The sequence below is a fragment of the Neoarius graeffei genome, chromosome 4 (assembly GCF_027579695.1).
Source record: "Neoarius graeffei isolate fNeoGra1 chromosome 4, fNeoGra1.pri, whole genome shotgun sequence".
NCBI lineage: Eukaryota > Metazoa > Chordata > Actinopteri > Siluriformes > Ariidae > Neoarius > Neoarius graeffei.
Window position 1 is genome coordinate 82208133 of NC_083572.1, and position 25862 is coordinate 82233994.

The window sequence follows — 25862 nt, forward strand, 5'->3', positions numbered from 1 at the left end:
GGTCGCGCAAAGCTCGGAGAGGTACGGAGCAGCTCGTCTCAATTCAGAGAAGAACATATTTCATTATGGAAGTACGGTGGACTGTTCCTTTAAAATAAAATAAGGGCTGTTAAACCACAACCACTGTATGTATTATTTGTTTGGGTTGTTCATTACTTGTGTTTTATGCCCATTAGTAAATTTACTGCTTATACAATACTAGAAGACAATGTATTTATTGTATTTTAATATACATTTAACAGGATTACACCAAAGGGAAAAACACTATTTGGTTGTGTGGTATAAACTATGTAACGCACTTTATTTTACATTAGTAGCATTTCATCGAGACTGCATTTTATTTTCACAATATGTACAATATACAAGTCATTTAGACATGCTCCCACATACACACTGCTGGGTAAAGCACACACACATGCACACCAACTGAGGAAGACCTTCAAAAAGTTCAAGTTATACTATACAACAAAAATAAAGGTGTCACTTTATTGACCCTATCTGTGCCAGGGACACGTTTCCTTTTTTATTATTTGAATCACGATTTAGACACAACTCGACTGTAATTGCTTTCCTTTTCAGCCTGTGTGTCTTTCACTCCACCTCTGCTACATGAGCCACTTCCACCTCCATGGTCTGGATGATTTCCGAGGCCTCCTCCTCCTCCGCCTTTGCACCAGCCTGATGTGCCAGGACATAGTTCACCACTTGCATGATGCTCTGGTCTGAGAGCGTGGTGACTGTGCCCTCGTTCATGGCCTGCATGGCCTCCACCGTCTCTTCTGTGATGAGCACAGTTTCAATCTCCTCGGTGGTGGAGGGTGCTTCCGCTGGGCACAGCTCAGGGGGCAGCTCGGGGCTCAGAATGCTGACAGCGTGCTCCACCTGAGTGCCTTGATTATGAAACTGTAGCGTGTCTTTCTCCAGCATGATCTTACCTGGCAACTGATCGCCATGGTATTTGGAGATGTGTTTTCTCAATGTGCGGGCGTCGATGTGGGCCTCCTGGCAGAGTGGACACACGTAGGGGCGCTCGCCTGTGTGTGTGCGCACATGGCGCTTCAGTGAGCGGGCATCGGCCCATGCTACACCACATGTCAGACACTCGAACGGTTTTACACCTATATAGAGAGAGGAGAGGATTGAACAAGGGAGCATTACATTATTATAATGCCACACAATGTTTTAAAATCCAAGGCCTTGGTGAACAAGTTAGTTTGGAACTGTTATCAAATTTAAAAAATAAAAAATAAATAAAAATTGTGAATCAGCTGTAAACTTCAAACGGGAGATGAAAGGAAAGTTAATTTAATGCCGCGGTCTCAAAAAATAATTGTGAAATATCTACACAGAAATCCTCGTAATTAACATAAACATCCATTATTTAAAAGTTCCTGTGTGACAAGACTGATATGCCATCTTGTCAGAAAATTTAACTGGGACCCCCCCCCCAACATACATTTTCTCAAAGAGAACAAATTGGATCTCCACGTTATCAATCTTTTTTAATTATTGAATCCTTTGAAGAGACTGTGTTCAAGACTAAAGTGCAAAAACTGTCCCTGTTTCTGCTGCACTTTTTGCATAATGAACATTCAAGTACAGGCCACGAAACACCAGGGGGAGGGCATATGCAGAGTTGGAGCATTTCTATTATGCATATTCATAAAATCATTCAACAAATCACTTCATTGCAGTGAATGTGCAGGTGCTTCTGTACATCTTCATTGTCTTTTTTTTTTTTTGCTTAAGTGGCACATCAAGTAAGCTACTGTTTTGCATGTGTCTGCATGAGTTCACCTTGATGGTTGTTCATGTGGCGGCGGTACTCTCGGAGCTGAGTGAACTTCCTGCCGCAGTGTTCACACTCCCTTTCCAGGTTCTGCTTCACTCTACCCTTCTTTCCATGGGTGGCCTTCTTCACATGCCGTCTGAACAGAGCCTTCTCAAAGAACTCCTTCCCACAGATATTACACCTAATCAAGAACAAAGATTGATTGAGAGCCAATATAGGAATCAAGATACTAAAGATCTCAGATTAGGGTTGAGATTAACCATGGAGTCTGTGGTTAGTGAAGCGTTTCCCCTCCTGTATACCAACTTTGAAACCTCAAAAAAAAAAATTTCCCCCCACACATTTTAAACTTGGCTGAACTTATACATGTTCATTATAAGAGTAAGAGTATGCATACTCCATCTCCCCAACACACTCCAGAACTGTGATGGGGGATGCGTCATACACTGTGGGTCAGTGAACCTGCTTACGCATGTACAGTGGGGTCCAAAAGTCTGAGATCACTCGTGAAAATGCTTGTATTTTGCATTCTTTTCTAATTTAATACAACATTTTAAAAAATATTATTGACATCAGCTTCAGTGAAAAGCAGAATCTCCGAAATACTTCCATGAATTTCAGAGTTTTAGTTATTTGGCATGCCCCCCACTTTTTCTGCTTTAATCAGTGTTTCTCAACCACTGGGCCTCAGCCCATTAGTGGGCTGCAAAGCGCCATCTAGTGGGCTGCAATTTTTTTTTCCAAGTTGAAGCTAATTTTTAGTAGGGTACAATAGCTGGGTTTCAGTCACGTGACTTTTCTTAGCAGTTTTAGCGGAAGTGAAATTGGTGGTCTAAACGGCTGCCGTAGTGCAAACGACTAGCGATAACTTATCAGAGTACGCTCGTTATCTAGAAGCCACTGCTCGCTTTAGATCTATTCAGGAGCTTGCTATGTGCAGTGGAATCGACCCCTACAGTCTGGGAAAGAAGGATTTATCGTACGATCTCGAAAACTACCCTTCAGTCGAGTTCCCCGACATCTCAAACTATCTGGTGTTGCAGACGTCCTTCTACACCGCAAAACAGATGAAAGTGTGGAAGGGTATGGAGGCTTACAACTTTTTTGTATGTGGCTGGGTAAAGGACCTCGCTATCAAGTCGCTGCCGAATGAATCCTGTATTGTTTTTGCCCGTGTAAGAATTTTTTTTAAAGGTTTTCATTCGCATCTTTACAACGAAGCACTGCAAGTTGAAGTGGAAACAAACAGTTCGCTTGATTCTCACTTGTGTTGGCTCTTACCTCTCAGGTAAATCATTCACAAAGATCATCAGAAACCCCTTTAAAGACCTGGATCTTAGTTAAACAAGACGGAGAAGTGATCACGGCGCATTGTAACTGTACAGCCGGGGAAGAATTTTGTCGCGACCTTCATGCATATGAACTTTGTGAGGAGTAAACTAATGGCCCTTTTCCACTACCCTTTTTCAGCTCACTTCAGCCCGACACGGCTCGCGTTTCGACTACCAAAAACCAGCACGACTCAGCTCGCTTCAGCCCTGCTTAGCCCCTAAAACTCGCACGGTTTTGGAGTGGGGCTGAAGCGAGCCAAAGCGAGCCGAGTGAGGCTGGGGGCGTGAGCAGACACTCCCCTGTGCACTGATTGGTGAGGAGGAGTGTCCTCACATGCCCACACACGCCCCGCGAGCACGCTGGGATCTGTAAACACTGCAAACCCGGAAGGAGAATAATTACGAATTACGAGAATTTCTGAAGCCTTATGCGCCTCGCCTCATCTATACGCTCTTGCCAGTATCTGTTGGCGTTGTCGGTGACAACAAGCCACAGCACCAAGACCAGCAACACTAACGACTTCATGTTTATTGTTTACTATTCGGGTCGTGAGACTACCGCTTAAAAGCTCACTGATGCCACTGTTTGCGCTGCTTAACGACATCACCTGACGTCCACCCACTTTCGCTAACTCCACCCAATGTGTCCACCCACTTCCAGCCAGCACGGTTCAGCGCGGTTGTAGTTGAAATGCAACTCCAACAGCCTCACTCAGCTCGACTCAGCACGGCACGGCTCAGCCGCGTTTGTAGTGGAAAAGCGGCATAATGGCCCTTTTCCACTACCCTTTTTCAGCTCACTTCAGCTCACTTCAGCCCGACACGGCTCGCGTTTCGACTACCAAAAACCAGCACGACTCAGCTCGTTTCAGCCCTGCTTAGCCCCTAAAACTCGCACCGTTTTGGAGTGGGGCTGAAGCGAGCCAAACCGTGCCGAGTGAGGCTGGGGGCGTGAGCAGACACTCCCCTGTGCACTGATTGGTGAGGAGGAGTGTCCTCACATGCCCACACACGCCCCGCGAGCGCGCTGGGATCTGTAAACACCGCAAACCCGGAAGGAGAATAATTACGAATTACGAGAATTTCTGAAGCCTTATGCGTCTCGCCTCATCTATACGCTCTTGCCAGTATCTGTCCGCGTTGTCGGTGACAACAAGCCACAGCACCAAGACCAGCAACACTAACGACTCCATGTCCTCCATGTTTATTGTTTACTATTCGGGTCGTGAGACTACCGCTTAAAAGCTCACTGATGTCACTGTTTGCGCTGCTTAACGACATCACCTGACGTCCACCCACTTTCGCTAACTCCACCCAATGTGTCCACCCACTTCCAGCCAGCACGGTTCAGTGCGGTTGTAGTAGAAATGCAACTCCAACAGCCCCACTCAGCTCGACTCAGCCCGACTCAGCCGCGTTTGTAGTGGAAAAGCGGCAAAAGAAACAGCTGGGGACTTTAGCGCTTCGTGACTAAAAAAAGTACCGTAAAATAACGACACATAGCAAGAAAAGTACTTGGAAAACACTAAGGACAGAGCTGGGAGGGAGATACAAACCTTTCACCAAGCGATCACTGCAAACTCCAGTATGCTTCGACTCGGCTCCCTTCGAGTTCAGCGAGAGGTTCAAAAGCCACCTTTCTCGACGTCTTTGTGAAATCTTGTGTTCGTTCACCCTTTATTAGTTCACAGGGAACCCTGAAGAAATTTATCAGTTTTATGGTTTGATCAGTTCGAACAACCTAAAAAAACAACGCAAGCGTAAGGCACTCTTTATGCGAGCAATGCACCTTCTCCATACAAACGCTTTGTTAACTGAGCTTTGGTAGACCACCAGCTAAAGTTTTGAATAACTAATGAGGCGGATGTGACGTCATGTGAAACCCAGCAATTGCTGGGTTGCATCCAATGTCACAGCCGCCTCATTCGATATGCAAGACATGAAGTGGTAGTCAGCTAAGCTCACCGTTTACAAAGTGTTACTATCACTGGGGCTCCTTGCTAGTCGTTAAAAAGCCTTACGCTTGAGTTTTGGACTGCTCGAATTGAACTAACCTTGAAACTGATAAAAGGGTTTCTTGTGAAGTGATAGAGTGAAATAGCAAAGGATTTTACCAAAAGATGATGAGAAAGATGGCTCTTGAACCTTTCGCTGTGATGGAAGGAAGCGGAGTTGGAGAGCGCTCGAGTTTGCAGTGATCACATCGTGAAAGGTTTGTAAATTCCTCAGATTTATTTTTTTTGGATTCGCAAATTACTTTTCTCACCATTTTCAGCTATTTTGTAACGTTTCCATGTTCAGAAGACACTTAAGTCCATGTGTTTTTGTTTACTGTTGTTGATTGTGGTCACCATATTGTAAACTAACATGTATATAATACCTATAAATACCCAGGTCTTTAAAAGCGTTTCTGTGGATCTTTGTGAACGATTTACCTGGAAGAGAACAGAGCATGGACGATTGAGAATCGAGTGGGTGGGGTTTGTTTACACCCGATACTAAAACTTGTAACGTCCTAGCAAACGTCATGAAGAAATGTACAAAAAGCCCAGAAGTTCCAACTTACCCAGGCATAAATGATACAGGATTTATATCTTATAGTGTTAACCCAGCCACATCTAAAAAGTTGTACTCCTCCATGCTCTTCCAGGTTTTCATCCGTTTGTCCGTGTAGAACGATGTCTGCAGCACCAGGTAGTTTGAGATGTCAAGGAATTCAACGGATGGATAATTTTCCAACTCGTAGGAAAAATCCTTCTTTACTGGCGTGTAAGGCTCTAATCCCATTGAGTGGCTTCTATATCTACTTCTTTTGAGTTCTAATAACTTGCTTATTTGCTGAACACAAAAACATGGCAATAAGTTCTTGTGTTAATGGACCAGACTCCACTTTTGGAGTCTGGCCCCGACTTATTACAAGTGATTAGGTGGGTCATAAACTGAAAAGGTTGAGAACCCCTGCTTTAACAGGGTGTCTGCAGGCTTGAACAAGTTCAATTTAAGACTTAAGACCTTTTTAAGACCATAGCAGGTTAAATTTAAGACTTATACCGCACAAAAAAAAAAAAAAGAAAATTGGGAGAGCCTGAATTACTTTCGAAATAACAAAATTTATTATCATTCACCAATGAACTCATTACATCCCTAGGGTGCGCTCTTGCATTAATGAGGAACTAAGTTGCAGTGGAGCCAAAGACATCCCGCAAATCACTTGAGGATGAGGCATTCAATTCCGTACGGCAGGGGTGGGCAATTATTTTTTCCATGGGGCCACATGAGAAACAGAAAATTTTGTGGCGGGTCGGACCAAAAGGCTGAACTAAATTCTGCATAATATTAATTGTATTGCTTTATATAAAGCAATAAATAACATTGTTCTTACAAACTGCTAAGACTGGTAAGAGTATGGAAAAAACGAGGTTGCCGTACAAAAAAAAAGTCATTTATTCAATCAAATTTCCCAAAACAATGGTTAACAAAATGTGAACGTTTGTACCATTTTTTTTCAGTCACATTCACCCCGAAACACAATAAAGACATCACAATATTGTCTTTCTACTCCAAATATCAAGCAAGATACATCATATTATAATAATGATGCCCACATTTGTAGTCTAATCACCTCATTTGGTGCTTTTCGCCGGAGATCGGCTCCGGCGCCTGCTGGTGACGTCACATGATGTGATTGGCTGGACCGTTTGAAGGATGACGTACAGGTTTGTGGTTGGTCTGGACAAATTACGGAAGTAGTTATCGCGCGATTAGGTTTCGTGGGATTTCATGTCATGTTCATGTCGCGCACATTGTGTTTTTGTTGAACACAACTTCAAAATAAAAGCACTGCACATTCAGTCCATGCATGAGGTAAAATTAGAAAATACGTTTATTTTGTCATTTCTCATTAACCTTACGCGGGCCGGTCAGAATGAACCCGCGGGCCGGATGCGGCCCGCGGGCCGTAAAATGCCCAGGTCTGCCGTACGGTTTGTGTGTTGTAGTGTTACAGTTTGCATGGAGTTAGCTGATACACCGTCTCGAGATGTGCTTGGACCTGACAACGGTGAACAAAATTGAGTGATGGCATGCGATTGTTGCAGACTTTTATGGGCAGCCTGGTGCTTCTCCGCTTTCGCGTGCGATTCCGGTGCCTTTACACCCAGGGTGCTGAGTTTGAGTGTTCTTTTGCACAATGTGCAGTACGCCTCAAACGGATTGTTTGGTACACGTTTTAACCAGTCTACGGAATCATTGCGTTCAAGCCAGCAGTCGTTAAACTTGCATTTGCCCATTTTGCTACAAACCGTGACAATAGGGCTGTGCGATATGGGAAAAAATGAATATCCCGATACATTTTCTCCATTTCACGATATACGATATATATCTTGATATATTTAAATCTCCTCTAAAGGACCCCATGAAATCTAACTTTTACTCTTTACTGTTTTCACTACAATCCCTGCAGATTAAATAACATTCTTGGTTAACTTTACAGGTGGTTTTCAACAACACATTTTAAGTTGTCATGTTGGTGATTAATCACAATTGAATTGAAATAAGACTATTTTTATTCAACAAAGATGTGGCACAAACTGCAAAAACAATCTTGAAAATTGCAACAAAGGGGCAATACAATACAGAGCTGCTCAGAGCTCAAATCAATAAAGTGCAAGCTCAACACTGAGAAAGACATTTAGCCTAAATAAGAAAAGTGCTCTTTCATTAAATTATTTAAAAAAAAAATAGATCTCCAAGCTGTTAACCTGACTACTGAGAACCACTGGAACATTCACAATAGAGAGATTGAGGGAGAGAAGAGGGAGATCTGCAAAACATCATTTTTCTCTTTGCACACTTTTGATCTGAATGTTTTCTGGCTCTGCCTCTCAGATGTGTATAATTCCGGTATTGCCTTCTCTGTAAAATGTCTGCGACCAGGCAACTCATATTTGGGATCGAGTGTGTTTAGTAATTTTTGGAAGCCTGGTTTTTCCACTATACTAATTGTGATCACGTCTTCGGCAATGACGTTAGTGATTGCATCCGTTATAGCTCTCCATCTCTGACTCGTTTACTCATATGGGGTGGCTTTGGAGAACGAGGCCGCTATGGTCATTTGTTTCGCTCGTGGGGGGGTTTTAGCTCGTGGGAAAGTAGTTGGGAGTTTAAGAGACTCTTCATACTGTACCGGGTGAGTTTTAGGTGATGGAACATATTTGTCGTGCTGCTGCCTTTCGTGATGACAGGTTTTTTTTGCACACTTTACAAACTGGCATTTGCTGTTCCACGTCCTCCTCGCGATATCCAAAAAAATGCCAGATGACTGACCCCTTACTAGTTCTTTTAGGAACCAATTCGTCCGCTTCCATTTTTAATTTGTCGCTGAAATTGACAGAGCTTACAAGGTAGCCTATGCAGCACCAGCGATTGCACGAACTGAGTCAGCGCTGTAAACCGAAACTAGAAAATCTTCGCAGTGTTGCCAGATACTGCTGACATTTTCCAGCCCAAAATATGTTCAAAACCCGCTAAAACGCACTTAAAACCGCCGAATCTGGCAACACAACCGAAACTAGAAAATCTTCCCAGAAGTTCCTTTCAGCACCGAGATGCTAACCAATCCCGGGTGATATCTAGGTGCTGAAAGGAACTTCCGGGAAGATTTACCGAGGTCTTAAATTACCCAAATGAGATTTTAGACCAACAGTGCAAAATATCTCTGTATTTTAGACTTTTTTAGGCCTAAAATTGAAAATGTGTAATTTTAGACTTTTTTAGACTCCGCGGACACCCTGTTTAATGACAGCGTGCACTTTGAACTGACATGGACTCCACAAGTTTGTGCAAAACCTTTTGATCCATTTTAGATTAAATTCATCAGTGTGTCATCTGAACACATGCTTCAATAAAAGAGATTAAGCATAAGGAAAATCTTTTGTATCAAAGCAGTTAACATGGTGAAATCACAAATTTTCTTACATTTAAATAAGGACCTAGAAATAGGGCATAATATTGAATATGTAATAGGTTGAACATTTACTTTTTGTTTTAAATATTTCAAGATTCTAAAACCTTCTGTTTATTTCCAGATTTAAATGCAAAAAAATCCCAGCTTTTCAATCTGGTCTCAGACTTTTGGACCCCACTGTACAACCCTGATTCCAAAAAAGTTGGGACAAAGTACAAATTGTAAATAAAAACGGAATGCAATAATTTACAAATCTCAAAAACTGATATTGTATTCACAATAGAACATAGACAACATATCAAATGTCGAAAGTGAGACATTTTGAAATTTCATGCCAAATATTGGCTCATTTGAAATTTCATGACAGCAACACATCTCAAAAAAGTTGGGACAGGGGCACTAAGAGGCTGGAAAAGTTAAAGGTACAAAAAAGGAACAGCTGGAGGACCAAACTGCAACTCATTAGGTCAATTGGCAATAGGTCATTAACATGACTGGGTATAAAAAGAGCATCTTGGAGTGGCAGCGGCTCTCAGAAGTAAAGATGGGAAGAGGATCACCAATCCCCCTAATTCTGCGCCAACAAATAGTGGAGCAATATCAGAAAGGAGTTCGACAGTGTAAAATTGCAAAGAGTTTGAACAGATTATCATCTACAGTGCATATCATCATCAAAAGATTCAGAGAATCTGGAAGAATCTCTGTGCGTAAGGGTCAAGGCCGGGAAACCATACTGGGTGCCTGTGATCTTCGGGCCCTTAGACGGCACTGCATCACATACAGGCATGCCTCTGTATTGGAAATCACAAAATGGGCTCAGGAATATTTCCAGAGAACATCATCTGTGAACACAATTCATCGTGCCATCCGCCGTTGCCAGCTAAAACTCTATAGTTCAAAGAAGAAGCCGTATCTAAACACGATCCAGAAGCGCAGACGTCTTCTCTGGGCCAAGGCTCATTTAAAATGGACTGTGGCAAAGTGGAAAACTGTTCTGTGGTCAGACGAATCAAAATGTGAAGTTCTTTATGGAAATCAGGGACGCCGTGTCATTCGGACTAAAGAGGAGAAGGACGACCCAAGTTGTTATCAGCGCTCAGTTCAGAAGCCTGCATCTCTGATGGTATGGGGTTGCATTAGTGCGTGTGGCATGGGCAGCTTACACATCTGGAAAGACACCATCAATGCTGAAAGGTATATCCAGGTTCTAGAGCAACATATGCTCCCATCCATAAGACGTCTCTTTCAGGGAAGACCTTGCATTTTCCAGCATGACAATGCCAAACCACATACTGCATCAATTACAGCATCATGGCTGCGTAGAAGAAGGGTCCGGGTACTGAACTGGCCAGCCTGCAGTCCAGATCTTTCACCCATAGAAAACATTTGGCGCATCATAAAACGGAAGATACAACAAAAAAAGACCTAAGACAGTTGAGCAACTAGAATCCTACATTAGACAAGAATGGGTTAACATTCCTATCCCTAAACTTGAGCAACTTGTCTCCTCAGTCCCCAGACGTTTACAGACTGTTGTAAAGAGAAAAGGGGATGTCTCACAATGGGAAACATGGCCTTGTCCCAACTTTTTTGAGATGTGTTGTTGTCATGAAATTTAAAATCACCTCATTTTTCTCTTTAAATTATTACATTTTCTCAGTTTAAACATTTGATATGTCATCTATGTTCTATTCTGAATAAAATATGGAATTTTGAAACTTCCACATCATTGCATTCTGTTTTTATTTACAATTTGTACTTTGTCCCAACTTTTTTGGAATTGGGGTTGTATGTGCATGAATGACGTGACAGAATATATGAAGCTGCTGTGAGGCGACAGTGCTAACCACTACGCCACCGTGCCGCCACTATATAGTGAGTAGAGAGCGATTTCAGACACGGGTAGTCCAAAGACACGCGTGCCCTCTTAATATGAATGTCCCCTTCATCCAGAAGGGTAATTTTGCACAAGGCCATCTGTCTACAGCAGAAAAAAATAAAATAACAAAACGCGTCTTGAAAATCTTAAGGGAATCTGGAGCCAGAGTCGTTACGTCACCAGCGGAAGCGCCAGTAGACTGTGAGAGCTTGCACAGTTTCAGTGCACAGCCTGTGTAGACCAAATTTAGCAGCTAGCGATTTTGCATTGAAATATGGAATTGTCACCTGAGCGCAATGTGGGAAACGATGAGTACTAATCCCATCAAGATTGGTGTTGCTACACCCTCCTACGATACATCTGTTAACCATTTTAATAATGTGATAACGTTGAAGAAATTTGCAGAAAACCACCAGGTCGTTTTCTCAAACCAACCAGCGCTGACGTAGGATTCAGAGGGAGGCGTCCCGCACATGACGTCACGAAAATCAATGTTTCCCGGGAAATCCAAATGGCAAGTTTTTTCAGAGGTGGACCAATTCGCCTCAAATGGCTTGATTTCAACTGAATTTTTCTGGTATTGAGCAAGGTAAAAAAATTGCACAAAATGTGAGATATTTGACCAAAGTTTAATATAAAATAGGAGAATTACATTGATCTTGCTCCTGAATTTACCCGTGATATGCACTTTAAAAATGACTTCAGTTCTCCTTTAAAAGCATCAAATGCCGCTTTTCCACTACCAACGCGGCTGAGTCGGGCTGAGCCGTGCTGAGTCGGGCTGAGCGGGGCTGTTGGAGTTGCATTTCGACTACAACCACGCTGAACCGTGCTGGCTGGAAGTGGGTGGACACATTGGGCGGAGTTAGCGAAAGTGGGTGGACGTCACGTGATGTCGTTAGGCGGCGCAAACAGTGACATCAGTGACCTTTTAAGCGGTAGTCTCACGACCCGGATAGTAAACAATAGACATGGAGTTGTTAGTGTTGCTGGTCTTGGTGCTGTGGCTTGTTGTCACCGACAACGCCAACAGATACTGGCAAGAGCGTATAGATGAGGCGAGGCGCATAAGACTTCAGAAATTCTCGTAATTCGTAATTCTTCTTCTTCCGGGTTTACAGATCCCAGCGTGCTCGCGGGGCGTGTGGGCATGTGAGGACACTCCTCCTCACCAATCAGTGCACAGGGGAGTGTCTCCTCACGCCCCTAGCCCCACTCGGCTCGCTTTGGCTCGCTTCAGCCCTACTCCAAAACCGTGTGAGTTTTGGGGGCTGAGTAGGGCTGAAGCGAGCTGAGTCGTGCTGTTCTGAGGTAGTCGAAATGCGAGCCGTGTCGGGCTGAAGCGAGCTGAAAAAGGGTAGTGGAAAAGGGCCAAAAGAAGTCCATGGCATGCAGGCTTCTAGTGGTGCATCATTTTATATATAATTTATTAAACTACATTAAATGCTAACATAACATTTGCATCAAAGCAAGGCACAATCTGTTGCGCAGTGTGTCACTTTCGTTACTTTAAATAATGGTCCCAATCCCTGAAGTGTAGTGAAAATTAAAACTAATCAATAATTCACGAGCCACATGCTTCAAGATTATAACTGGCCTTGCTTTAACGGACGAGTGTGTTCAGCTATCCTGTAACGTGAGATTGTCAGGTAAAAATTGCAGTGGCTGACTTCATGTGTCAATTATAGCATGATTTCTACTCTTACCTGTAAGGCTCTGCAACGGTATGCGATTTAACATGAGAATACCAGTCCTTTTTCCAGCTGTAGCTTTTCCCACACACCTGGCACTGGAAGGGTTTGACACCCAGGTGCTTATTCATGTGCTGCTGCAAGTCCTTCGCCTCGTAAAAGCTCTTATCACAGCTGTAGAGTGGGGACAACATAAAACCACCACGCAAAAGTACGTGTGTATCAAAATGCTTAGATCACGCTTATCTGTAGATGTGCACATAGAGAAGCGTGTGTGTAAGTAACAGAAACTCACTGGGAACACTGGAAGGAACGGGTTTCTGGTTTGGGTTGATGTTTTTTCATGTGTTTGCTCAATCCAGATGCCCGGGGAAATGATGCGTCACATGTCTGGCAAAAATATTTTGATTCACCTATTTAAAATAAATAAATACATAACTTGTGAGGTTACTGAAATCATTCAAGCATATTACATGACTGACATTTATAAACAAACTAACTGGTTTTCAAACATGGTCAAATCACCCTACAACGTTCATTATGGGTCTAATGTGGTTGTATATTCAGAAATCTATATTAAAATGCAGTTCTCAGTATACAGTAAGTGTACTTTTTCCTATTCAGCTTTGAGAATGTGCGATTGTGTACTAGGCTTGCCTGTATGAACGTTGATGTGCTCGTTCAGGCTCCTCTTGCTGACGAAGGACTTGTCACACATGGTGCAGTGGAAGCGCCTGGTGGCGTCATGCAGAGCTCGGTGCATCTTTAGGCTGTGCTTGGTGGCAAAGCTCTTCCCGCAGACCCTGCACGAGTGTGGCCGCACACCTGTATGGTTCAGCATGTGGATGCGCAGAGAGTACAGCTTAGGCAGCGTCTTGCCACAAATGTCGCACACAAACTCGCGCTTGGTGCGACCTTTGGCCTGACCCTCGAACCTATCGGAGACCTCATCAACTGCTCCTCGAGCTAAAGATGATCTCTGGGTCTTCTGATGCTTGTGACGAGCCAAGTGGGCACGGAGAGAGACGGGATACTGGAACTCTTTATTACACAGCTGGAACAAGATCAACATTCTTTAATACCATTGGATTTACACACATACAAAAGTCATGGAACAGCAGTGACTTCCCGATTTGATGTTACAATGATATTTGCTTGCCAGATCAATAAGCATTGCGATTGTCTTTATGTAATAAGATTGAGGTAATATTTCTGCCATATTAACTCGTACCTCAACACTGAATCATGGAGCAGAACCCTGCATTTTCCTACTACCCTGTACAGATGCAAGTCCTTGCCAATAAAATATGCAGTCAATCAAAGATGATGGGCTTGAATTTGCACGTTAATAAGCTCTGCAGCAGTTTAACTTTGGCTGAACCTGAGCGAAACGTGGATGCTCTCCATGCTCATATGAAGTTCTCTGTTGACTTTGTGAAAATCCAAAAACGAGTCCAGGCTTTTAATATGAACTCAATAGGTGCTCTATAAACATGGGGATGTGTTTATTCAGCCATATTTGTTTTTGATCATCAGCAGCAATGTGCTTTTAGACTGAGCACTGAAGGGAGATCGTACTGTATCAGCCTAGCGGTAGCGTAATTAAACGCCCACAGAAAACCTCCCTTTATATCGCCACTGAACTTAGGGGAGAGGGAAGGAGGAAAAAAAAAATTATATGAGTGATTCCACGCTTATGGGTACTGAAATGGGGACATGAACTTATTCACCTAAAACCATTTCTTTTTTTACCATCAGGTCACAAAACATGTAATCTTTAATGAATGATATGTTAAAAAATAACTTTAAATTTTCTGAGATGTAATAAAAACATATTTATATGCCAAAGTCAAGCCTATGAGTTCCAAAATGATGTCTGTTACATTACTTCTGTTACGATTGTCCATCTCGCGTCTGTTACAAATTAATTACAATCTAGCTCTATACCATGTTAATCTTATTGAAAGAATGTGTATGTTTATTCTCCTACACATGTTTATTAATTATATTTGCTAAAACATCACCTTCCTATGTTTCAAAAAGTAATTCTACATTGTTAAAATTGAGAATATATGTCCACAACACTTCTGTTACGTTCTGACTTTGGCATATAAATATGTTTTTATTACATCTCAGAAAATTAAAGTTATCTTTTAACATATTCATTAAAGATTACATGTTTTGTGACCTGATGGTAAAAAAAGAAATGGTTTTAGGTGAATTTTTAAAAATATGTCCCCATTTCAGTACCCATAAGTGTGGAATCACTCATATATATCTTATGTAACCATCCAACACACCCTATTCAAAAACCAACGTGTACCACAATCAATTCTGTAATATACATACAGTACCAATCAAAAATGTGGACACGCCTACAGTACTCGTTTACAGTTTCTGTATTTTGACTACTTTCTACATTGTAGAACAATACTGAAGACATCAAAAGTATGAAATAAACACGCGGAACATATATGGAATTATGTGGAAAACAAAATACATTGCATATTTTAGATTCTTCAAAGTAGCCACCGTTTACCTTGATGACGCTTTACACACTATTGTCATTATCTTAACCAGCTTCATGAGGTAGTCACCTGGAATGCTTTTCAATTAACAGGTGTGCCTCGTCAAAAGTTAATTAGTGCAATTTCTTGCCTTAACGCGTCCGAGATCAAATAGTAAATAATAAACAGTCAAAAAATCAAATCAAAGTCCTTCCCACGCCATGTGGCGCATAGGGTGGCGCCGATCTCCGTTTCCGTAGCCCTCGGCTTCTCGCCTATTATGGCCCTTTTCCACTACCCTTTTTCAGCTCACTTCAGCTCGCTTCAGCCCGACACGGCTCGCGTTTCGACTACCAAAAACCAGCACGACTCCGCTCGCTTCAGCCCTGCTTAGCCCCTAAAACTCGCACCGTTTTGGAGTGGGGCTGAAGCGAGCCAAAGCGAGCCGACTGAGGCTGGAGGCGTGAGCAGACACTCCCCTGTGCACTGATTGGTGAGGAGGCGTGTCCTCACATGCCCACACACGCCCCGCGAGCGCGCTGGGATCTGTAAACACCGCAAACCCGGAAGAATAATAATTATGAATTACGAGAATTTCTGAAGCCTTATGCGCCTCGCCTCATCTATACGCTCTTGCCAGTATCTGTTGGCGTTGTCGGTGACAACAAGCCACAGCACCAAGACCAGCAACACTAACGACTCCATGTCCTCCATGTTTATTGTTTACTCTCCGGGTCGTGAGACTACCGCTTAAAAGCTCACTGAATCAGTGACATACAGAGCATCGTGGACGAGTTCGCGGAGCGCAAGGCTCGTCGTATGCCCTTCAAATAATGCGCGCAGTAGGCTATTGATGTTTTATTATGAGCCATGTACAGTATGTCGCCTAATGTTTTTTTGTTTCTGAGTTACATGTTCGTTTGAAGGACTTAATGTATAAAATAACAGTTGCACCCCGTAGTGTTGAAATTGGTAAACACAGTGCATTCAGTGAGGTTTGCACCGCCCTCCTTTTATTTCTGACTCTTCCTGTCACCACTCTGAGCGCTCATTCGTATGCCCTTCAAATAATGTGCGCAGTATAGGCTATTGATGTTTTATTATGAGCCATGTACAGTATCCTAATGTTTTTTGTTTCTGAGTTACATGTTCGTTTGAAGGACTTGATGTACTAAATAACATAGTTGCACCCGGTAGTGTTGAAATTGGTAAACACCGCAGTTGCGGACATTTTGTAGCCTAAAATGATGTTATGATAAGCTTTAATAAAGGGCCCGGTCATTTGCCCCGCCCCCGGCCCGGCTCTGACTTGTTCCACCACTGTCACTGATGTCACTGTTTGCGCTGCTTAACGACATCACATGACGTCCACCCACTTTCGCTAACTCCACCCAATGTGTCCACCCACTTCCAGCCAGCACGGTTCAGCGCGGTTGTAGTCGAAATGCAACTCCAACAGCCCCACTCAGCTCGACTCAGCTCGACTCGGCACGGCACGGCTCAGCCGCGTTTGTAGTGGAAAAGCGGCATTACATAGCTCGGGTTAGTGGGGGGCTGGTCCTCTGGTAACCATGAGAGTTTGACTCCCCACTCGCATCTGTATTGCAACGTGCCTTGCCAGACGGCAGTAGGTACCATTTTTACGATGGTCTATGGTATGACCTGACTGTGAGTAGAACTCACGATCTCCTGATCGAGAGGCGGACACGCTAACCACTAGGCCAACTCGCAGTAAACAGCTCTATTCCAAAACTGTAGTAATCCATATTATGTCAAGAATCACTCAACTAAGTAAAGAGAAATGACATCCATCATTACTTTAAGGCAAAGGGTCTTAATGAATAGGAAAAAAGAAGTTACTGAATTAGAAGGGGTGTTCAAACTTTTGACTGGTACGGTATATGACACAAACACATTAAACAAGAAAAATGATGAACAATCATGTACAGACTCAACCAGGCACAAAATAACCCATCGTAACAGAGCATATACTTACAGTGCACTTAACGCTGCGTGACTTGTCATGTTTCAGCATGTGCATGATCAGTGTGTAACGTCTCTGAAACACCATGCCGCACTCGCTACACGTGTGTTCTCCATCCACTGCTCCCTCCGATTTCTCTCGTGCTGCGCCTTCTTCTACAGACGTCATTTCAGGTCCCACTACCTCTGTTCCCTCAGACAGTGCCTTCAAACTATCAGAGGCAGACTGAGGCTCAGTCTCAGAAGAGTCAGCTGATGGTCTCTTTAGCGACTGGGACACACGGCCTCGTTTTACCAGTCTCAGAGGTGTCTGAGAACAAAAATAAAATATATTACATTTTTTGCACGTGTATATATGTTGACCTACACCTACCGGGCATTTTATCTATAAAAATATATTTGATTCCACTCTCCAAAATAATATCTGGTCAGCAATGGTCGTACGATTGTTCCTTTCCACCAGTGCCTAGCAAAAGATGGGCTACCAACAGAAGCAGTTTACGTCCATGAATAGACCCCTTCGCAGTAAACGTCATTCATACGCAAGAGGAAATTGCGCGCGCAGCCTGGACCCAAAAAAGCACCTGAAGAAAGCACCATCAAAAATGCGCGGGTTTGCAGCGCCCACTTCATCACAGGTAAGATCAGGCTATTTATTAAATCTTTCTTTTTTATTCTTTCTAGTCTTCGTTTATTGATGTAGCAAAATACTTTGGTGACGTTTGTCTGATTAGCTGGGTCATAGTTACACAATGTAATGAATATTGTTAGCATGTTAACTTAGCTTTGCATGCAATTTTGTTTGTAGGAGAGGTCTCGCTTGACTCAAGCAGTCCAGATTTTGTGCCATCATAACACAATCATATGCGTGTAAAGACTTGTAGGCACGAAGTTTTTCGTGGGTGTACACTGAAGTCTTGTCAATAAGGTACGAGTATATATCTGGCCATTGTATACCAGGGAACTTACTAACATCGTCCGTCCACTCTTTAATTAAATACGGATCCGGTAGGCGATGTCCACGTGTTAGAGTTAACTTATTTATGTAGCATTCTCGATCTTGTAACGACAATTGTTTTGCATAATCTGACAGCTCATAATGCCGGTCTATGGGCAGCGCCATTGTCGCATCCTGGCAACGGTCGGTTTGTTTACAAACATGCGAAGGGGTCTATACATACATGGTAGATGTAACTAAAACTGGCCAACAGGTGTAGGTTTTATGTTGTGAGTGTACCTACAGTGGCCTTAAGAATTACCGGCACCTTTCATGAAAAAAAAAAAATTACAGACACAAATATGGCATGCAAGTAGTATTTTGAGCTCAAACACATACAGTTTTATTTAAACGTTAATACTTTAAAGGGGAACTGAAGGCAAATTTATCATCAAAATTCTCTCATTTTATAAAATGTAGGAATGCATTTCTGACAGCTATTTTGTCACTACTATAGCAAGTTATACTACATAGCATATTTCAAACACTCATATCAGTCCATATGTCAAAGCAATAGCCGTAAACGAGATTCGCTGAGACCTGTGCGAGACATTATAGGACGGAAGTAAAACGTACAGCGGAAATCAAAGTGACCGACATCTGCCAAAAGACGCGCGCCCTCTTTCGAATGCTGACGTAATCAAGCCGGAAGTTTTCCGTGTCTGAAATCGCTCCATACTCACTATATAGCGGGGACGCCATTTTGTAGTGCTGTCCGAAACCTTAGTGAGGATTATGTGGGAAATGCGCTCAGTATAATATGTATTTATCACAAAAATACATGCATGTATTTATTATTTTGAAAACCCACCAGCCGCCTGATCTGGCACGTTTTAATTGTGCGCCAGTAATGACGTAAATACCAGCGCGACGGACTCGTCCTTATCCTGTCGTCTTTCCAACTCTTCTCTACTCCACGTTGGTCGAAGTCATATGGAATAACCTCCATCACTGATGAAGCTGGCAAATCTCGAAATTAATCTAAATTGGAATGCTATGGTGATTTGGCCGCTGTGTAAACAATTTTCAAAATGGCGGCGCTGACACTTCACGTTTGAAGTCTCGCACAAGTCTCGTGAAGCTTGGGCAGATAAGTGACGCCTGCCGTGGACCAAACGAACTACATTTGACATGGCTAAAAACCGAAAAGGCTGATAAGTGTAATATAATATGCCAATACGAGTCACGATATAAGGTTAATAAAACCGAAAACATAATTGAATAACACTTAATTAAGAAATAAAGCAAGTTTAAAAATGACTCAAGTTCCCCTTTAAAGAGGGAAGGACCACTCATTTTTATGAAGGGTGCCAATCATTTTGGAGGGCAGTGACTGTATATAATAAGCGATATTACTCTAAACAGTTTCTACATGGTGGAAAAGTAACAATCTTAATATAGCATATTCTAATTTACAACACATTACTTGTTCACGTCCAAAAGAACAGCCATTTATACTTAGGTACTTCATGCAAGTTGCATCATTTCCAACTTCATATTTATATACTGCCATCGATTTAGCCTGCATTCATACCTTATCAGTGTTTGACACCTCCTCCTTTTCCTCAAATCCCATATGCAGACGAACGTATCCTCCTTCTCTCATTGACCGCTTCCTCAGGAACCTCTTATTAGGGTCAACACTCTCTTGTTCCTCCTTCTTCTCGTCCTCTCTCCCTGTTGCACCACCCTCTGCTACCTCGGTCAGTACTGGTTCCTGCTTTACCTTTGGGGGCCTCCCTGGCCGCCTTTTCTGGGGTGGCGGTTGTTGTGCAGTCACCACTTGCTGGGGAAGAGACTCTAAAGCCTGAACCACTGGTTCCTCTTGAAGAGCTGGTGCTGATGCAGTTAGATGAACCTTCTTAGGAGGAGCCATCTTGCCTGGTTCTATGCTAATAACGTAGGCACCAGACTCCATGCTCCCTGCTCCCGGCGTTTCCTCTACCTGAGGCTCATCCACTGTCCAGCACGCCTGAACCACAGCGAGGGATTCACTTGAGCCTGCTTGTCCAGAATGAGTGACCACAGTCATGGTTTCACCTGCTTCGGACTGGCCATTATGGGCTACAATAGAGATCGATTCAGGCAAGTCAGCCTGCCCACCGTGCGTCACTACGGTCATAGTCTCACCAGCCACTGTTGCCCCAGCAAGCAAAGCCAGAGATTCGGCTGTTCCTTCTTCACCTGCGATAACAGTGATGGAGTGTTCAGCTTCAGACTCTCCAGAGCGTGTCACCACTGCCTGGCCATCACTCTCCATGGCCACCACATAGGTTCCAGAGTCAGAAGGAGCCACTGGCTGAGCAGGCAGAGTTTCCCTGGCTATCACCGTGTGCACATCTCCTTGCTGATAGACCATTAGCTTCTGCTCCTCCACTTTTTTGTGCACTGACTCGCAAATCTGAAGTACCTCAGGCATGAGGAGATGCCGTGCAAGCATGGCCACCTCTGCCATAACGCAAAAGTTGAATGTCAGCTCTGAAGTATAGGCAAACTCCAACAAAGGCAGGAAGCTCGCCTTGCTAAAGCCTGACAGGCGTAGACACCCAAAAAAAGCACATACAAACAATACGAGTTATATTCCTGCACCAACACAATTCTCTTCTATTTAATACATGACTTTTTCAAGTGAGGTAAGTGTTTATATCAGATGCCGTTACCAGAGAGGTCCACAACAGCTTCATGGCTGGCCACAGCACCCTTCTCAACAAAGAGCTCATAGAAGTATTCACTACAGGACGCCAAGACAGCTTTGTGTGCCCGATACTCTTCAGACTCAATGAGCAAGGTAATGTCACAAAACTGGTTATTTAAACGCTGCTGATTCAGCTTATCCAACATGGTCTGGCCATGTTTAGGCAGGAACTGCTTTACAACACCCTTACTGTCCACCTACAGGACAAAAAACAAACAAACAACATCTTCACTATTGTGCATGTCCATCTGTGTGGCTACACGGCAGGGAAAGTTCATTTTTATGTACTGCATTTAGCCCCATCAGCTATTAGACTTGTACTGGAAATAACTGACAACAAAACATCACCACACCACCCTGTCATTGTTTTCCTGTCAAAGCACAACCCACCATGTTTTATTCTTTTATTTCATTCCCACTAATCTCAACTCGACACAAATGATGTACTTACAAAAACCAGCTCGTGTTTGTCAGCACTGGCACCCTTTGACTTCATCTGAAAGGCGGCATGCAGTTCCTCAAGATCTTCCTCTTCCTCGTCTTCTTCATCCTCCTCCTCCTTTCGTCTACCTGGACCACGGGGGCCGGATCCATTCTCAGCATTGCCTTTCGCACGTTCTGGCTTCTGCTGGCACCCACAGTCCCTGATACAGTCCTTTACCTGCTTTAGGATTCCTAGAACATGGACATCACAATAGATGCCAAACTTCAGTCTCTTATCAACATCAGCTTATCTGCACAGGAGAAACAACATGAGGCTGGAAGATATCTTCACAGGTTTCAGTGTAAGAAATACATATGACAATAATACCCATTATGTTCTTCCAATACCCTGCTGAAAAAAATCCAGCTTGCTCTGATCAGCTACTTGCTGCCAAAACATGGGCCAAGCTGGCAGACTACCTTCATCAGTTGGTAAACTATTAATGATCATAGCTTACCAGCTGATGAAGATATGAACAATGAAGGTTTGTTACAGAAGAAAGAAAAAAAAATACGGAGGACAGGAGGGACATTATCCACCATGGTGACCCCTAACTGGAACAGCCGAACAAAGAAGAGGAAGATGATGAGGAAGGTTCATGATTTTCTAACTGCCTTACTGTTATGTTATTCTCTTAAAAAGGCTCGTTTATGATGCAGCAAAGATAATTCAGAAACTCTTTCCTTTCCACCAGCACTTACCTGTTCTACCAGCTCAGTGTGCATTTTCGCAGCTGAGAGCTGGTCAGCTTAAACGGGACCTTTCTGCAGGATATTAAACACCTCATATTTTATTTAATGATAACATGATAAGCATGATCAAAGGAGGGGCGGCACATTGGTGTAGTGGTTAGCACTGTCGCCTCACAGCAAGAAGGTTCTGGGTTCGAGCCCAGTGGCCGACAGGGGCCTTTCTGTGTGGAGTTTGCATGTTCTCCCCGTGTCTACATGGGTTTCCCCCACAGTCCAAAGACATGCAGGTTAGGTTAACTGGTGACTCTAAATTGGCCGTAGGTGTGAATGTGAGTGTGAATGGTTGTCTGTGTCTATGTGTCAGCCCTGTGATGACCTGGCGACTTGTCCAGGGTGTACCCCGCCTCTTGCCCGTAGTCAGCTGGGATAGGCTCCAGCTTGCCCACGACCCTATACAGGATAAGCGGCTACAGATAATGGATGGATAACGTGATAAGCATGATCAAAGGAGGGGCGGCACAGTGGTGTAGTGGTTAGCACTGCCGCCTCACAGCAAGAAGGTTCTGGGCTCGAGCCCAGTGGCCGACGGGGCCTTTCTGTGTGGAGTTTGCATGTTCTCCCTCACAATCCAAAGACATGCAAGTTAATCGGTGGCTCTAAATTGACCGTAGGTGTGAATGTGAGTGTGAATGGTTGGTTGTTTCTATGTGTCAGCCCTGCGATGATCTGGCGACTTGTCCAGGGTGTACCCCGCCTCTCACCCATAGTCAGCTGGGATAGGCTCCAGCTTGCCCGCGATGGATGATCAAAGAAAAGGGTCAAAAGAGATTAAAATGTATATATTTTGAAGAGCCGGAAAATAGAAGGGACAAAGGGAAGTTATTGTTCGTTTAGGGGTTGTTTTACAATCAGGGTACAAAGTTTGTGTCACAGGGGTCCAAAATTCAAATTGATTCAAACTGGTTCTTGTACCAGTTTTTAAGTGAAGGACAAGTTAAAGAACAGATTTCAGGTAATTTTTTGACGTGTGTATGGTAGTTTTGTGTAATCTGCTATAAGATAAAGAAGATTAAGTGTAGCTTTAAGCAGGGCTGGGAGAAACAAATGAAGTGATTCTCGGAGAGGACATTTTTTTTGACAATTCAGAATCCACTACTTCCATAGTGCTTTTAAATATAAGGCTCTAAGCTTTGTGTTAGTTGTCTCTAATATTTATGTCCCAATATCTTGACCACATTTTAGGATGAAAATAATCATTTTAGATATGTTATTGGCGGCACGGTGGTGTAGTGGTTAGCGCTGTCGCCTCACAGCAAGAAGGTCCGGGTTCGAGCCCCGTGGCTGGCGAGGGCCTTTCTGTGCGGAGTTTGCATGTTCTCCCCGTGTCCGCGTGGGTTTCCTCCGGGTGCTCCGGTTTCCCCCACAGTCCAAAGACATGCAGGTTAGGTTAACTGGTGACTCTAAATTGACCGTAGGTGTGAATGTGAGTGTGAATGGTTGTCTGTGTCTATGTGTCAGCCCTGTGATGACCTGGCGACTTGTCCAGGGTGTACCCCGCCTTTCTCCCGTGGTCAGCTGGGATAGGCTCCAGCTTGCCTGCGACCCTGTAGAACAGGATAAAGCGGCTAGAGATAACGATATGAGATACGTGTTATTTTATATTGAAAAATTTGCTGTCTCGGAAAGGACATTTTTTTGATACAATTACATACTAATTTGATCAAAATAGTCTGAAAACTTACTGGCATTCAACATTAAAACTTAACTATGTTTCCAATGATATGGGACCAAATATTTGTTTTATGGTATAAAGAATGATGTAAGTGCATCCCTTTTGGAGCTACCTGTGGTCAAAAAAGCACTTTTTCTAAATGACACGAGTAATTTTGCTAAATATGACACATATTGCCAGACATTCACCAAAAATAACGTTATCACCAATTTTTTTTTTGCATGGTAAATAGAGCTATCACAGCCAAGTTTATTTAGTCAAACCTTTTGATATTGAAGATAATAAGTGTTAAATGTGAGTTTTAGCTTGCGTACCCTGATTGTAAAACAACCCTTAGTTTTTTGTGTTGAAGCTAAACACAAAGATCACAAGAAATAAGTAGTCCCCATAACTCAAACTTATTTATATAAGTTTTATATAAATAAAACTTATATAAAATTTATATAAGCAGATTATGTGTATTTTTAGTTTCTATATTTTTTAAATTTCATTCTTTATTATTTTAATTTTATTTATTTTAATTTTATTTATTATTATTATTATTATTATTATATTATGTGGGTTTTTTTTCTCTTGCTTTTCTTGTTTTTCTATTATTATTAACATTATCAATATTGTTCAGTATTATTTGTTATGGTATTAGTTTTCACATTTTTGCTATGCTTCCCCATGATATTCAGTTATACAGTATTGTCAAATTTTTTTTATTTTGTTATTTTTTAATTGTGTGTAGCTATTTTTTGTCTGTGATAAGGGACCACAATGGAAACAAGTTTTTACGCTTTTTTGTCTCATCCCTGCCACACCTGTACCGTTTTTTTATTGTACGTTTATGGCCAAATAAACAAATTAAAAAAAAAAAAATATATATATATATATATATATATATATATGGTCATTTCAGATTTCTGGGTGCCAAAACTTTTGCCCTCTTTTTGTGTGTTGGTCGTTTCTCTTACTTATCGATTATATTACACATCACTGGCTACATTTGCTTCGTGTGAAGTGTAATTATGTGAATTTTGAGTTGAAATTTGTGAACATGCTGCTCGCTGATTAGCTCGCCGGCTAATTTAGCGGAAGTGCATGAATAGTAGCGCCTGATTGGATAAATTCCACTGGCTCTGTCCCAAATTGCCCCCAGTTGGAATTAAGTGCACTGCAGCATCCAAGTGTATATAAAATCATTATTTCATCCATTAGAGCAGCTATATTACAGTAAAACTATGAGAGCGGAGAGATGGCTTGGTGTTAGCGGATATACCTCTCCACCAATATTTCTGTGAAAGGCTCTCCCAAGTGAGCTGCTGATTGAGATGCTCCCCTCCGGAGATGTGCGCCTCGTCGATGAGTTCCTTCCGCCGGTTGGCCTGAAGCACCACTTCCAGCTCGGTGAAGCCTTCCTGGGCCCGGTGCCGCCGCTGGTAGTACAGCACTCCGTCCCGCACGACGTAGCAAGCGGCTGCCTTGCGGATTTTCCTTTTGACGTTGCCGTGAGTGCCGGGGGCGTAGGGCTCGCGCTCGTCCGTTAAATAGCGCTGGATGGCCAAGTAGCTCTCCTCGCTCGACATAACACACGACTGACAGCACTCACACACGACATAAAGAAACCCTCAAAAAACCCCAAACAGCGAGCGCCTCACCTCTTAAAATTCACAATAGAGTTTTCTTAACCTGTTTCTATGTCCAAATAAAATTTAGAAAGCGATGTTTTTAAATATTTCTCAAGTGGGAACTGCTGTTCGTGACCGTGTTGGGGCGGACTTGCACTATCAGACAAAATGGCTGCTGCACAACCGGAAGTTGCGTGTAAAATGGCGAAAGACGGACATACTTGTAAGGAAGCTGTTAATACACAAGAGGGCGCTGTTAGCTTAAAAAAGACGTTTATTTCACTGACTATCATATACAGGGTGCGATTTGTCAAAAACCAGAAGGGGGGATGTTTTTTTTTTTTTTAAATCATGAAAGGTCACAAAATTAAGGTAACAATAGGCTAACAGCTCAATAACATCCGATGATATCAAATGAGGGCGGCATGGTGGTGTAGTGGTTAGCGCTGTCGCCTCACAGCAAGAAGGTCCTGGGTTCAAGCCCCGTGGCCGGCGAGGGCC

At 42.9% G+C, this 25862-nt stretch overlaps 1 protein-coding gene across 1 annotated transcript; it reads right to left on the bottom strand.

The window, feature by feature from the left end:
• Positions 1 to 235: 235 nt before the first annotated feature.
• On the bottom strand, positions 236 to 25517 carry zbtb11 (zinc finger and BTB domain containing 11). Its single transcript, XM_060919837.1, has 10 exons — positions 25013 to 25517; positions 21292 to 21515; positions 20806 to 21037; positions 19680 to 20674; positions 17162 to 17458; positions 13316 to 13712; positions 12954 to 13071; positions 12674 to 12832; positions 1798 to 1973; positions 236 to 1118 (listed from the first exon to the last, which is right to left on the bottom strand). The coding sequence occupies exons 1-10, from the start codon at positions 25317 to 25319 to the stop codon at positions 592 to 594; spliced, it is 3432 nt and encodes a 1143-aa protein (XP_060775820.1). The 5' UTR covers positions 25320 to 25517; the 3' UTR covers positions 236 to 591.
• Between the last annotated feature and the right edge of the window lie 345 nt (positions 25518 to 25862).